This window comes from Camelina sativa, chromosome 2, assembly GCF_030686135.1.
Source record: "Camelina sativa cultivar CO46 ecotype springtype chromosome 2, ASM3068613v1".
NCBI classification, from domain to species: Eukaryota; Viridiplantae; Streptophyta; class Magnoliopsida; order Brassicales; family Brassicaceae; genus Camelina; species Camelina sativa.
Window position 1 is genome coordinate 26,485,347 of NC_141881.1, and position 14,341 is coordinate 26,499,687.

A 14,341-nucleotide genomic window follows, 5' to 3' on the forward strand; every position below is an offset into this window, starting at 1 on the left:
CTACGGAGACACCCTCTTGCTTCAGTGCTCCTCCACGTGATTTTGACGCGCCAACGGTTGACATTGGGCTAACACCGTTTACACTGGGCCTTATAAGCCTAATTGGGCTCTTTGTAAAGCCTCTCTGAACACTTGTGCTAACGTAGGTAGATGAACATGATAAAATGATTGTCTTTGTTTGGTTAGAAACAGACCAAAACAGCGGGTAAATCTTTTTGATTGTTATTTAAAAAAAAAATTGATTAGTATCGGGGAGTGAAATAAGCAAACATTAACGTATGTCTGTAGAATCGACAAAAACAAAAATCGAGACAAATTAATTACTAGATGATCTAAATATAAAATGTAATGTGTTAAAACTATACTCTTAAATTTGAAACTATATGAAACCGAGGTGAGTTTTAAACATTTCAATGCCTTCCATGTCGGATCTTCGAGTCTTCTAATTCGAATCCCGAGGTTTTAAATTAACTGTAATTTTTATCTACGCTCACCACCATTATTTTTATAGTATTAATAAAATTATTGTTTGCTTCAAACTTAAGAAAATATGCTTCTTGTGCTTCGTTTTATGTCTTCTTGGGTTTGCTTTTATTAGCTCATTCACCTATCTTGCTTGTTGGATCCACCGTTAGTTTTTGAATTCAACAGACACAAATGTTCACCGTCAAAAACATTTCAGCATAATATAATTAATAACCTCTCTTACTCGTTATTCTTTCTGTAGGCGTAATTATTTGACCATATGTATATGTATATGTATACCTGATTATTGTACTTATTTGCGTTTAAAAAAATAGTGTATAGTGTTTTATTTGGAATCAGTAGTGTTACTAGCTAACATAATTTTAAAATTAGTTTAAATTTGTTAGTGTCCAACTAATTTTAGGTAGGCTGACAGGTTTATTTGTTTAATATAATTCAGTGAGCCAACACGTATAACTTAAGAGAGTTTGGATTGGATTAGATTAGATTAGATTGTATTCGGGTTGTTGCCATAAACCGAGAGTTCAGTATGCAATATATGAGATAGATATGGTAAAAGTATTCGTGTATGGTGCAATAAATGTATGAAGTTGTGTAATATATATGCGTGTGTCATGTTTTGTTTTTAGTTAAGCTAGATGTGTGTATAAAGTGTAAGTATGAAAAGAAGTCGAAGATGACGTGGAGCTCCCGACCATGCGCGAGTCAAGGAAGCGAGGCGTTCGGCGACGGCAGCGCGGTCGTCTCCGCAGCCCATGCGTTACAATTTACAAGATCTCTTTTTCTATTACCTTATGTTTCATTATTTAATTACTCGATCAATTTATAATGTCTTTTTCATTTTGGGGTTCCTAGTTCATAGTTCATACTACTATATACGTATTTCTTTATATATATATACTTAATTATAGTGACTTGGAAAATGTTTTAAAAGTTTACCAACTTTATTTTTGTCCAGTCAGCTTGCGTCTTGTCCACGTTAACATTTCTAAACATTTTTAGTCTTTAATATCTTCGTTTTAAATGCAGACGTATGCGCTTGAAATAACAATTTAGGTTGAAAAAATTAGTGAAACCTTTTGACATTTCCTGTAACAGCTCTTGCTCCCACAGTGACAGTGATAGATAGATTAATTATAGCTAGCATTGTAATAATATCATTTAATACAAATGCATGTGAGAACATCTCTACGTGAATCCAATTGTTCATTGAATGATTAAATATATAGTAATTTGATTGTTAATTTAAGGCAAAGGATTCATTGTTTTACGAGAAGGCCAAAGAGCAGATGTACTTTCAAATTAAATGAAATTTTTAAGACAACATTAAAACAAAAAAAAAATCGTAAAATAAAAAGACACCTTTTGTTTGCCACACAGTTTACGCCTTCTCTCTATCTATTTATAAGTACATTACATACATTCACTTTCACCAGAATCTCATCAAACATACACAGTCTCTCTCTCTTTCTCTTTCTCTTTCTCTCCCTAGTCCCTAGCATAGAAAAAAACACACGAAACAGTTTGAGTTGTCTTCTCTAAGTTACAAAAACCCTAAAACCCTACACTCAATATGAACAGTTTTGAGCCACAAAGCCAAGACTCTTTGCAAAGAAGGTTTCATCAAGGTAACACCAACACACAACAACCTCGTGACACCACGACACCTTTCAAACCAAATTCTGTTTCGAAAAACCATAATAATAGCAAATCCGCCACCGGAGCGGCCGGGAGGTCATTCCAAGGATTTGGTCTTAACGTCGAGGACGATCTAGTTTCATCCGTGGTTCCTCCGGTTACGGTTGTGCTAGAGGGACATTCGATTTGCCAACGGGTAAGCCTAGACAAGCATGGGAGTTATCAGAGCTTGGCTTTGGCTCTGAGGCAAATGTTTGTCGATGGGGCTGATTCGACGGACGATCTTGATCTGTCTAACGCCATTCCTGGCCATCTTATTGCTTATGAAGACATGGAGAATGATCTACTCCTCGCAGGCGATCTTACTTGGAAGTAATACTCCTCTCTTTTACTCTCCAACATTAATTTCTTCTTTAATTAAATTTAGTTCTTTCGTACGTTTGAGCGTTTCACGTATATACTGATCTTTCACAAAAACCTCTCTAGATAATTTTTGAAGTTAATATAAATATTTAAGTTAATGAGAAAATTGGTTCGTGAGGATACAGGGACTTTGTTCGTGTAGCGAAGAGAATTCGAATCATGCCGGTGAAAGGAAACACAAGCAAAGTGAAAAGAAACGAGTGAGGAGAAAAGACCGTTTTGGCAACGATGTCAGAAGATGTTTTGTAGCAGCCAATGTCGTACGGTTTTCAGTGGCATTATTGTAAACGTATAATCTTTTTTGTTCACTTGTCTTCCCCACTAATGAAAAAAAAAAACATGAAGCATATAGAATGGCAAAGTGAAGAGAGAATAGAACACAATGGATGTACTTAATTTATCTCCGATAACGCTCCTAAATTTGGTTAAGAAATCGTACCGAGAAACCCATATAAAAACTGAATCAAATAAATGTTTTGTATGTTTTAAGACTTCACAGGTTTAAAACTAGTAGCTAGTGATTACTAAATTCAACCTTTTTTCTTGATTAAATTGACATTGTTTAGACAAATGTTATATATATATATATATATATATATATATAACATTTGTCTAAACAATGTCAGTATATATATATATAAAACATTAGACGTTGAAGAATAGGACGAGGGTATTAATTTTTATGCAGGAACAACACATGTTAGTGATGCGTAAAGAAGAAAGATTCCAAACCATAAAAGAAGGAATCAATTCAGCTATGCCGACAAAAACAAAACAAAATCAGATAAGCCAATGCTGAAACTTGTGGGTAAGAGTAATTGTACAAGAATAATTTGTTTAATCGTTGAGGCAATAATTTTGTTTGGTCTCTCGTCATGTCACCACTTACTTTCTATTTGTGTCACTTGACGACATTAAAACCCATGGCCTTGTCATGTAAATGCCAAAGCAATATAATAAGACAAACAATCACCTTCTCACGGATTCATGATTCTGAGTTTTTATCACCTTGAAGCTTGCTGTATCGTTTAGTTTGAGTCTTCAAAAGGAGGCAAACCCCATTCTTCCGGTTTGAAATCGAGTAGAGAGGTTAGGATTTGATCTGCAACATCTTGGTGAGAGATATCTAGTCTAGGATCCGGCACCATGACCACGTTCCTGTAGAGAAGATTTGAAAAAACATAAACTTCTTTCCTTGTTGTAGATAAATGTGTATTTGTAATTGCCTTAAAATGCTCATCTGTTTGCTTCACATGAGAAAACTTAGAAACTACTAGGAGAAATCGGCTTACATTTTGGCATTTTTAGCAGCAAGAACTCCAGATGGAGCGTCTTCGAATACGAGAACCTTTTGTGGATCCACAGGACCGTCCTAAGTAATCCAAGATAAAGAGAATACATTAGTCTACAACTCATTGTCGAGTTTGAAATGGAGGGTACAAATAAATCATATATGTACTAGTAGTGGCCTATTAATTACCTTAAATCTTCTAGCAGCAGCTAGAAAGCCATCTGGGGCAGGCTTTCCTTGCTTCACCTCTGGGTCATCACCGCGAACTACGTGGTGCATCAATGAGAAAAGCTCTTTGTGTCTTTGGGTTTTTAGTTCATAATGTCGTGTATGAGTACTGCAACAAACATTTCAAGGTGACAAGTCAGTTTCCAGATTATAAAGAACAGAAGCTGAGAATGTTGCTAATGAAGAAAAAAAATACCCTGTAGCAATACAAATTGGAATATTCTTTGCATGGAGATGCTTGATTAGTCGGCTAGCCCCTGAAAATTTGGATAAGAATTGGATCACGAGTTCATATATATACAACGGCTTCATGTAAATTTCATTGGTTACCTATTGGTAGCTTAAAATGTCAGACTCGAGAAATAACCAAGAAGACCAATCGAGATGAACCAAATACAGAACGAGTTTTTTCCACGAATGATTATGATTCAACTCAAAATCAGTGCCTTTTTTGCATTTAACCACATCAAGCATATATATCTAGACAAGTTATTTTATCCTGTGAACCATATGTCATGTGTTTGCAAACACATGTGCTACAGAAAGGAAAATGTACCTGGCATTAGCTCACTAGTAGGGAAAAGTTCTTGCAACATTGACTCCCTCTCGACAAGGAAGTCCTCAGCTGAAAGAGAATCGCTGATCCCGCTTTCTTCAACAAAAATCCTAGCAGCTTCTATAGCTTTTCTTCCCATCATCTTAGCCTTGAGAGACCAATCAAACGTTTTGTTGAATCTAGCAAGTATGATTTCTTGGACCTCAGTATAAAACTTCTCAGTATCTGCAACAGAAACCATAAGTTATTTCCACTATTGTGAAATATTGATCAGTAGATATAAAGTTAGCATCTACATAAGAGTTAAATCCTATGATAGCTAAAACTAGGAGCACCACAGACTGGGATTCATAAGCCAATGAAACGGGGGAATCTCAAAAACAGAACAAAAAATCTTTGCATCTATTAACCTCAATTGTTCAATTCCGGATCAGATTCAACCTAGCTCTACCATTCTAAACTATCCAAACAATCAAATACTCATCATCATGAACGTTACTTAGAGCATATCCGATGTCAACTAAAACTAATTCCGAACAAAGCCAAGCTAAAGAAGGATAATGTCAGTAGTACGATCCAATAAAGCAAAAGATTGAAGATCAGATGCACTGCTGAAATTACCGAGAAGAAGACCGTCCATGTCGAATATGACATGAGTGATTGATTCTCTGCCGGCGACGTCAGCTGGAGTCGACATTGACGGTACGATTCCGATAGATCTCTTCTCTGAGGCTGCGATTAAAGATATCTATGGACGAAGAACTCAAGAATCGATTAAGCTTAATTGGTTTTTACTTCTTTTGCAGATTGCAGTGACCAAACGAATCAAATCAAATCAAATCAAATCTAGTGAGGTAGTTTTACGCTGTGTAAGGTGTATAGAGAGATAGTGTGATATAACAACAACGATCCTTGAATATGGGCCAAACGGGCCGGGTCATAAATGAAATTTTGGCTAATAATGTAATTGCAATATCTGATGAAACTTAAGAGCATTTTAAATTAGGTTTAAAATTAACAAAACAATAGAAACAGTTTCATATAAGACTAGTTTTTGGCATGTAGACCGCTCCATTAACATACTTTTAGAATTTACTTGGGAACATTGATTAAAAAAAGGATTAAATTGAAAACAATAATACATATCCTGATTGATTTTATTTTCTTCTTCTTCATTTTTATTTTTTTACTAAAAAGTAAAAATTATATTAAGTCTAAATTGAATCAGACCACAACCCAATTTGGGAATTTTTGTGATTGGAAAAAGGGTTACAGCATCTTTTACGGAGCTCACTTCAGGATTTGCAACAAGTCCGAAGACAAGTTTCAAAACCACAATGATGACTCACATTCGTAATCTGCGTCTTCCGTGTTTTATCTTTGTAATTGTTTAGAAAGAATTTTGTTTTTTTGTTTTTTTTTTTGTTTATTTAAATACTTAACCATAACATGATCATAATTATGTATTTATGTATATATATATGCAGGATTTACAGCATAGTTCTTCCCAAGTAAGTTTTTTCTTCTATGGTATCTTTAAGATTTCTTTTACAGAAATAATATAGAGTTTTGGTATTATAAAAGATGGACAAAGCTTGCACAATTGGTGCAGTCAGAATTAAAAAAAATTGGCAAATACTCAAAGCCACTAACCCACAAAATAGTTTTTCGGCCACAATCCCAAATATAAATTGTTCAAATTAGATTCATTTTAGTGACATTAATGAATTCATGATTCTGAGTATTTATCATTTTTTTTGTTTGAAATTAATGTTAAATTATGTTCAAAAGAATTTTTTTTTTTTTTACATCAAAGTGCAGCGTAAAACAAGCGGCGTCGTTTCATGAACCTCACTGATTCTCAATCACAACGATGATCTCAATCTCACTTTCCCTTTTCCTTCTCCGGCGATTCTTCTCAGATCTGATCAATTTCTTCATCAGATGAAGCCCTTAATCGAATCGAGTAATTGAATAGACGCGAATCACTGTAAACCTTTTTACAGATCGAATTCTGAATCGCGATCATGTCGTGCTTAGCGCTAGCTCTACAACCAGCAAATGGATCCGACATTTTGCTCCAAACTCGAGAATGGTTTCCACCGGCACGAGCCCTAATCGCACTCTCTTATTTCCGCCTGCTGCTTCTAAATTCTAATGGACAGGTGATTGTTGGTGTAGTCGAGGAACAATAAAATCAGAAATCAATGTGAGAAGCATGCATTGCAGACTATGCAGTAGACTAAGGAGGAAAATGCTGCTTTTCATTGCCAGTTGAAAATGATCATCAAAATTCTGAGGCTGAAGAGTAAATGCATAGGAATCTTTCAGAAGGCAATACCACAAGGAATTGTTCATACAATTTTTATTTGAGGAGAAGTAAATTTCTATATAACACCTAAATAAGAGGAGAAATCTAAAAGAACCTGGCTTTGAATAGATCCCTCGGCAATCTACATAAATAATGCACAGAAACTCCAAAAAAAGGACTCCTGATGCTTCGAACAAAAATAATCCTACATAGCATCACCTACGCTTGAACCCCACAAATCCCTTCTCGAGTGATCATGAACTCGCAAGAAGCCACAGGCAAATAAGGTGAAAACACAATGTCAAACCGTCTCTGAGCTCTTCTAGACACATAACTCGAACCGCTCTCATCATTTTCACTTCTCTCATCACTTCGCGAGATGAAAAATCTAGAGTTCACACAATTAGCCCAAGCCAAGCCTAAAGCAGGAACAACTCGTCTACCAGAGGAACACAAATACCTCAAATTCCCAATCCTCAACCCACTTAACCCATCAGAAGTTTCAACAAAATCAGTAACCTGATTCGTAATCACAACAGCCAAACCAAACTTATTAGCCAACTGCTTCAACTTCCCTGATAACTTAAAAAACAAAGAAGATCTCTTCCTCAAATCAGCCGGAGTATTATCAAATTCCGATCTAAACAACGCCGCAACAGAATCAAGCACAATCAGCTTCAAAGGTAACCTATTTCTTGAATCCCCAACAAACCCATTAATCCTAGGCATTATGTCGAACAGGTGGTCTACAGAATGAACATTTTGAACAAAGACATGATCACAGGGGTTATCATTGTGATTCGAGTAAAGACTAGGGTTTGATTGATGAAACGATCGAGATAGCTGATGAAGACGGCGAAAAGGGAAAGGAAACTCGGAGTGGAGATAAAGAGAAGAACCGTTGAGTCCGCCGAGTGAAATCGGAAGCTGGGCACAGAGTGAGAGCTGAAGGCAGAGTTGTGTCTTTCCGCAGCCGCTCTCCGCCACGATTTCCGTCAGCGAATCGCAGGGAATCCCTCCGCGAAGACATCCGTCGAGAATTTCACAGCCGGTGGTTAGTTTCCGATTCGTCTGCGGTCGTCGGAGGAGATTCTCCGGCTTCATTTGACCGCCAAAAGATGGATTTCTCGGGAATTATAAATAGAGTATAAAAAAAAAACCTAACTGCACGAAACGACACCGTTTAGTCTCTTATTGGGCTGTTAACTTTACTGCAGGCCCAAATTGAGTATATATGAATACAACATTTCTTCTGTGTTTGTTTATATTCCAAGGAAAAAAAAGGTCAAATTTTTTTAGGGTTTTTCAAAGTTTGCGTGGAAGATGAGCTTCAGCCGTGTTTTAACTGGTTTGAATTTGCCGGGGATTATTGTGAAGAAGAAAGATGAAGAGCCTTTCCCTTTGCCTGGACACATAAAGATCCAGAATTTGCCGCCTCGGAAAGATCAAGAGGCTTTGTTGCATTCGCCTGGACACTTAAAGATCGAGGATGTGCCTAGGATTATGGAGAAGATGAAAGAGCAAGAAATGCTAGGGTTATAGAATTTGCCGCTTTTGATGAAAGATCAAGTGATCGAAGAGTTCCAGAATTTGCCGCTTTGCAAAGATCAAGAGATCCATAATGCGCCGCTTTTGATAGATCTAGAGACTTTGTTGAATTTGCCTGGAATTATGGAGAAGAAGAAAGATCAAGAGGACAAGATTATGGACGACAAGATCGAGTATTTGCCGGAGAAGTTTATGGACGACAAGATTGAGTATTTGCCGGAGAAGATTATGGAGGACAAGATTATGCGGCTGTAGCTTCGATTCTGAAAGACCAAATTACTTCATGTGCGCGGATGTTGGAAAGGGTTTTTTTTTTTCTTACGGCTCAAGACTGTGATTATGCAGAGTTCTTCACGAAAATATCGCTTTGGGTTTGAGATGAAAGAGGATACATATGAAGAATTTGTTATAATAACAATGGGTGGAAACTATGGCTGGAGAACTTACGAAGGACCTTATGTTTTCTCACCGTTACACTTATCTGCTCTGACCTCTCGGAGAAAATGTTTCCGCGGATTCAAACCTGACATTCCCAATTCTTGGTTACAACCACTCTGAACTGAACAAGCTTCCATTACTAGAGGTTGCTTCTATCGTAAGTCAAAAACTAAACCACATATAAACACTAAATCTGAAGCCCTAGTGCAGATCTTTTTATGCAAACGCAATGTGGGCAACTATCGAATCACCAGAAAGTAGTGTAAACTTCATGGACTCTCTAATACCGTTTAGTTGCAGGCTTGCAGCAAGGATTCGCCGACGAAGTGTACCGCAGCCCCAGGAGGAGCGATCTCAGGACTTGCTCTTGGTTACACATCTACTCTTTTGGAAAAGACAATAACAAGGACATACATTTGCTTACGAGCTCTGGTGTGTACCGAACTGTTCGTCCTAAACAGAGACCTGCTACTCCTTCTCCTCAGCATTTACCTTCTTCCTCAAGAAAGTTCTGTTTCTCTGTGTTTTTGTTATTGTCGTTCTTGTTGATGTTTCTAATGGACATTGTTCAAAAACTAATTCGTGACTCTGTCGTAAAGGTGTTAGATTAGTACGACGATTCTTTCAGACTCTGTTTTGTAACAGTTCTTATGGACATTGTTCAAAAACTAATTCGTGATTGCTTATATATTAGAAGAGATCATATATATTAAACCATCAAGTACAATATCTCAGCAGTATGATGTCTGAAGGTATTGATTTCTGAATTATGATCTATGAGTTATTTTCTTATGTTCTGTCGCAGCAATATGATCAATTTCTCAGGAACAATGTTATGTTGGTTGCTATTTTATTTAGCCGACCCAATTACACATATCCAAATAAATCAAAAAAGTTGTATTATTTTATGTCTAACACAAAAAGACATATTTCTTAAGACCATCTATGTCAAAAATGTCAAAAAAGTTGTTAAAAAAGGTTGTATTATTTTATGTCATTTTATGACCATCTCCATTAGACATATATATATATAACTATATATATATATTAATATTGTAAAATAATTTTTATTTTTTGGAATGTGAGACAATATGTCTAAACTTATCTTAAGGAAGACTCTTTTATTGAGTTTCTTATTGTTTTCAAGACATCCATAATATAATATTAGTAATTTATAAATAAATTTATGTTAAGACAATCATAAAAATTATGCAATGGAGATGGTCAAGAACCTCAATTAGAGCAGCTCTAATATTACCAATATAGGCCTAATTAATGTTTAGTTAAAACGCATTATTTATTTATAGTTTATTGGAAAACGCATTATTAATTGGAAATTTCAGATAATCCATTTTGTAAAAAAAAGGATTGATTTGATAGAGCTGCTCTAATATTACCAATATAGGCTCTAATTAACCAATAATCCATTTGTTAAAAAAAAAAGATTGATTTGTTGTAGAGTTTTTGTACAGATTATTAAAAAAATTAATGTTTAGTTAAAAAAGTATTATTTATTTATACAAAACCATTCTCATACTTGTTAATCAATAGCGAGTCAACAAATTAAAAAAATTCTAAATTAATAATACTTAAAATTTACAATGTATTAACATTAAATGATAAAAAATTTATAGAAAATCAATATTTTTGATATAAAAATACAATAATACATATAATTCGAATAATACATCCAGAGAAATCAAAAAAGTTGTATTATTTTTACCATCAACATAGTATAAATAGAATAAGTATTAATTTAATTATTGATTTGATGCTACCATTTAACAAAATGAGAATGATGGTAATCTCGGCGGCGTGAGACGACATCATGTTTTGAATGATGTCAAAAGATTTGTTGGTGTGAACAAGGCATTGGATTATCTGGAAATCCAACCAATATTAGGATCCTTGGCAGTCTTCAGCCCTGAGTTTTACGAGATTAAAGATGTAAGTAATGCAATTTGTTGTGTAACTTTCTTAGATTTTCTTGTTTCTATCAATATTCTATCGTGACAACTTGTTTTTAACTGAAATAATGTTATTTTCTATTTTTTTAGGGAGATTATCGTGGACCTGAATCAGAAAAATCTGAGTTCATGGGATGGCATACAGTTTTGATCCGGTATATTCAAGTGATAAATGGGGAGACAATAGCACATGTTAAGAACAGTCATGGTATCCATCGTGGAGTTCTGGGTCATATAAAAGTGTCTATGGACGTGATCTTGTTGGAGTTGAAAAAAGGAGATAAATCATCATTTCCATCCGCTGGTAGATTATTCAGGTCGTTCACCTATGGAGAGGTTCGACCAGAATATGAGGTATTTTCTTCTTGACCAACATTTAATAATAAAAGTCATTCATTTATGTTTTTAATGAAGATATTCACCTTAAGTTTCCTAATATGCTTATTCCATTTTTCACAAGGAAGTTGTGGAGTGGTATGTTGATGGTGAAAAGAACTAAACCAAACCACGAGATCCAAAGATACAAGTACAACTTCCTTGATTCTTGAAGGGATTTTCAGTAACACATCTGGGGGAGTGTTTGAATATGAGGTATGAATAAAAAATATAGAATTGTCTAATTTAGTTAGTAATTATATTTGATACATCTTTTTCAATGACATGATGGTGAAGAGATTATTGGAACCCCAATAGACAGAGCATTATTCAAATGGGCGATACAGGTTTTTTTTCCTTCTAGTTTCACTTCATACAATGTTCTAATTATTGTGTTGTCTTCTAATTATACTAGGTAACAACTCGCACATAGTGCGGTATAAAATATTTATTTAATGTTTTTATTGTAATTTTTATTTACAAAATCTATTATATTTAAGGGTAATTGAAATATTTAAAATTCGATTGTGTAGTATATATTTATAAAAAAATTTGTATAATAATTAAAATTTAACACGTGAGAGTTATTATAATATCAATTTTATATTATTATATCATATGAACACGTGAGAGTTATTTAATACGTGAGAGTTATTATATTATTATTATTATATTCTTAAAGTACTTGCTTTAGTAGTGAAATATTTGATAAAAGGTGAAACACCCAAACCAGAGCTCAAAATTATCCATAATTGCATTATAGAAAAACAAAGGACCCAATCAGACAGAAAATTATACCTCTGGACCATTGAATACAGAAGAGGATCATTCAATGTCATTCCAGATGTATAATGAAGGAGTTGAACCATCATAATTCTCATACGAGAACCTTCCACACCACCATTCTCTGGACTCAACATATCAATGTAAGATGATGAACCAACCATAAAAGTATTTTAATTTGAAAAATTAATGGATACTTTTAATGCAGGTTAAGTAATGTTCACATTGCTTTTCATGGATACTTTAATTTTTATATTTCAAATGCTACATATCTATGACTATAAGTAACTATGTAAATGTATATAAATAATTTATTTATATCAAATATTTGAAACCAGCGGACATAACTTGCAAGCACATATAGATCCCACTTAAAGAGTTGTACTTGTACACATAAAAAGACGACACAACATCATCGTGCATAGTCATATAACATGGTGGTAAAAGTTACAAGGAAATAGCGATTAATAATTTATTGCAACAGACCGAGATGGACACAGGAGGCGTCGGTCTAACATTCATTCTTCTTCTTGTTCTTTACTTACTCACCAAAAGCAATTTCAAAAGACATGTGTTCTGGTTCGCCATCCATGGTTTTCCATATGATAGCTCTGTGATCACTCGTGGCGGTGCTCTGCTGCTTCAGTTCAGCCTTTGATTTTTTCCTAAAAATCACTGTTTGTTGATTGTTACTATTTGTTTAAGGAATTAATCGATCTGGCTTTTTTTTTGCCAATCACATTTTTTCTTTTATTTTTTAAAAGATTTAAAAAATCACTTCTTTTTAGTTGTATGACAAAGCGGGTTTGAATCGATTACTAAAACCAACATAAAAAATACCAATTTTTTTAATTTTAACCAGTATTGTAATGAATGATAGATTAAAATATATTAAACTGTTAAATCTTCATTCCACTATTTTTTAACAATACAATATAAGATATGTCAAATCAAGCTGATGTAATTGAGATTGTGTTAAGCAAAAATTGTTTTGCAGTATACCAAGAATTAACAATCAAATTACAAATTTACAAATTTAAACACTAAATAAAACAGACAAAATTAAAAAAAAAAAACAGTATAACTAAAATTTAAATGCTTTAATCAAAAAACTTGTTTTATGGTAAACCTCATGTTAAAATCTAGTTAGATAGCACAAATAGAGAAGTTATGATTCATTTAATTGTGAAAAATGGATATTTTGTTTCCAACTAAATATTAGATTAGGGAGGTATTAAAAAAAAAAAAAAAAAGATAACCCATTAAAAATTGGGAAAAAATATCAAAAGAAAAAAACATGAACTTTCAAAATGTTATTTACTCCCTCTGTTCCTTATTAATCCAATTTACAAAGAAAAACTATACTTTTTTATTGTAAACTTCAAAAACAATAACAGCATCATGTTGATTTAAAGTTGTGAAAATTATAAATCACAAAAATGATACATTTAAAATCACTAATTAATTTTTCATTATGTGTAAAACTCCTATAAAATTCTAAAGTTTGATTTGATTTTATGATAATATAGCAAACTTTTGTTGATTCAGTCATTTTAGCCAGCTGTTAAATTTTCTTTAGAAGATGGTGATGGAGTAAACTTAAGATTATATCTAATCGGAATGTTATGACTAACGACTAAAGTTAATGTAGCCCAGTAGCGGAATCGTTATCAATACCTATATACATAAACTCCACGAGTACAAACGATAGCAAAATTTTAAACAACCAGCGATTTCACCTCAGAGGTAGTTTTAATAACAATTCACATATATGAACTAGGTCGTCTTGATATAAACGTAGAGTTTTGGTTTCTTTTTTTACAATAATAAAAATAACAGATACCCTTTTTAGTTTTTACACACGCAAACAAAAGAAAAAGAAACAGGATGTGATGATCTATATATGGCGTGGCACATCGTCATGGACGACGGTCCATGTATAGATTAGCAAAGAAGTAAAGCCAACTTCAAGATAGAAAAAGACTTGTATAGAAGAAGTGAAGTCTTTATACTTTTTATAATCTCATCTTAACCAAATCTGACTTCCCCTACAAAAGAACGAAAGATCTTTCGGAAATATACAAACCCCATTCTCCATTCTCTAGCCACGTACATTAAAGATCGTCACCGTCAAAGACAAAGACAATAAATAAGCTCTACGCATGCATCTAGCTACCAGAAAATCAATACTAATCCCTCCGTTTCAAAATATAAGATGTTTTGGAGAAGTTTTTTTGTTTCATAATATATGATGTTTTCAAATTTCTATGCAACTTTTAGATTAATTTAGTATTTTA

General features: G+C 33.9%; 3 protein-coding genes across 3 annotated transcripts; 1 reads left to right on the forward strand and 2 right to left on the reverse strand.

The window, feature by feature from the left end:
* Positions 1-1,917: 1,917 nt before the first annotated feature.
* Positions 1,918-2,894, forward strand: LOC104734241 (auxin-responsive protein IAA33-like). The gene is made up of 2 exons (XM_010453769.3): positions 1,918-2,496; positions 2,673-2,894. The coding sequence occupies exons 1-2, from the start codon at positions 2,060-2,062 to the stop codon at positions 2,749-2,751; spliced, it is 516 nt and encodes a 171-aa protein (XP_010452071.2). The 5' UTR covers positions 1,918-2,059; the 3' UTR covers positions 2,752-2,894.
* A 433-nt stretch (positions 2,895-3,327) lies between these two features.
* On the reverse strand, positions 3,328-5,536 carry LOC104734246 ((DL)-glycerol-3-phosphatase 2). The gene is made up of 6 exons (XM_010453777.3): positions 5,244-5,536; positions 4,623-4,847; positions 4,263-4,323; positions 4,028-4,175; positions 3,840-3,919; positions 3,328-3,705 (listed from the first exon to the last, which is right to left on the reverse strand). Exons 1-6 carry the CDS (start codon positions 5,317-5,319, stop codon positions 3,576-3,578), a joined length of 720 nt encoding a protein of 239 aa, XP_010452079.1. The 5' UTR covers positions 5,320-5,536; the 3' UTR covers positions 3,328-3,575.
* Positions 5,537-6,868: 1,332 nt separating this feature from the next.
* LOC104734252 (DNA repair protein XRCC3 homolog) lies at positions 6,869-8,040 on the reverse strand. Its single transcript, XM_019236983.2, has one exon. The coding sequence runs from the start codon at positions 8,035-8,037 to the stop codon at positions 7,153-7,155; it is 885 nt and encodes a 294-aa protein (XP_019092528.1). The 5' UTR covers positions 8,038-8,040; the 3' UTR covers positions 6,869-7,152.
* Positions 8,041-14,341: the final 6,301 nt, after the last annotated feature.

Excerpts from the sequence above, each read along its gene's own strand:
- LOC104734241 (XM_010453769.3), top strand. The coding sequence starts at position 2,060 with ATGAACAGTTTTGAGCCACAAAGCCAAGACTCTTTGCAAAGAAGGTTT. Across the intron at positions 2,497-2,672 it reads GCAGGCGATCTTACTTGGAA|GGACTTTGTTCGTGTAGCGA; the intron begins GTAATACTCCTC and ends GTGAGGATACAG.
- LOC104734246 (XM_010453777.3), bottom strand. The coding sequence starts at position 5,319 with ATGTCGACTCCAGCTGACGTCGCCGGCAGAGAATCAATCACTCATGTC. Across the intron at positions 4,176-4,262 it reads CCAATTTGTATTGCTACAGG|TACTCATACACGACATTATG; the intron begins GTATTTTTTTTC and ends TGTTTGTTGCAG. Across the intron at positions 3,920-4,027 it reads CTGCTGCTAGAAGATTTAAG|GACGGTCCTGTGGATCCACA; the intron begins GTAATTAATAGG and ends TGGATTACTTAG.
- LOC104734252 (XM_019236983.2), bottom strand. The coding sequence starts at position 8,037 with ATGAAGCCGGAGAATCTCCTCCGACGACCGCAGACGAATCGGAAACTA.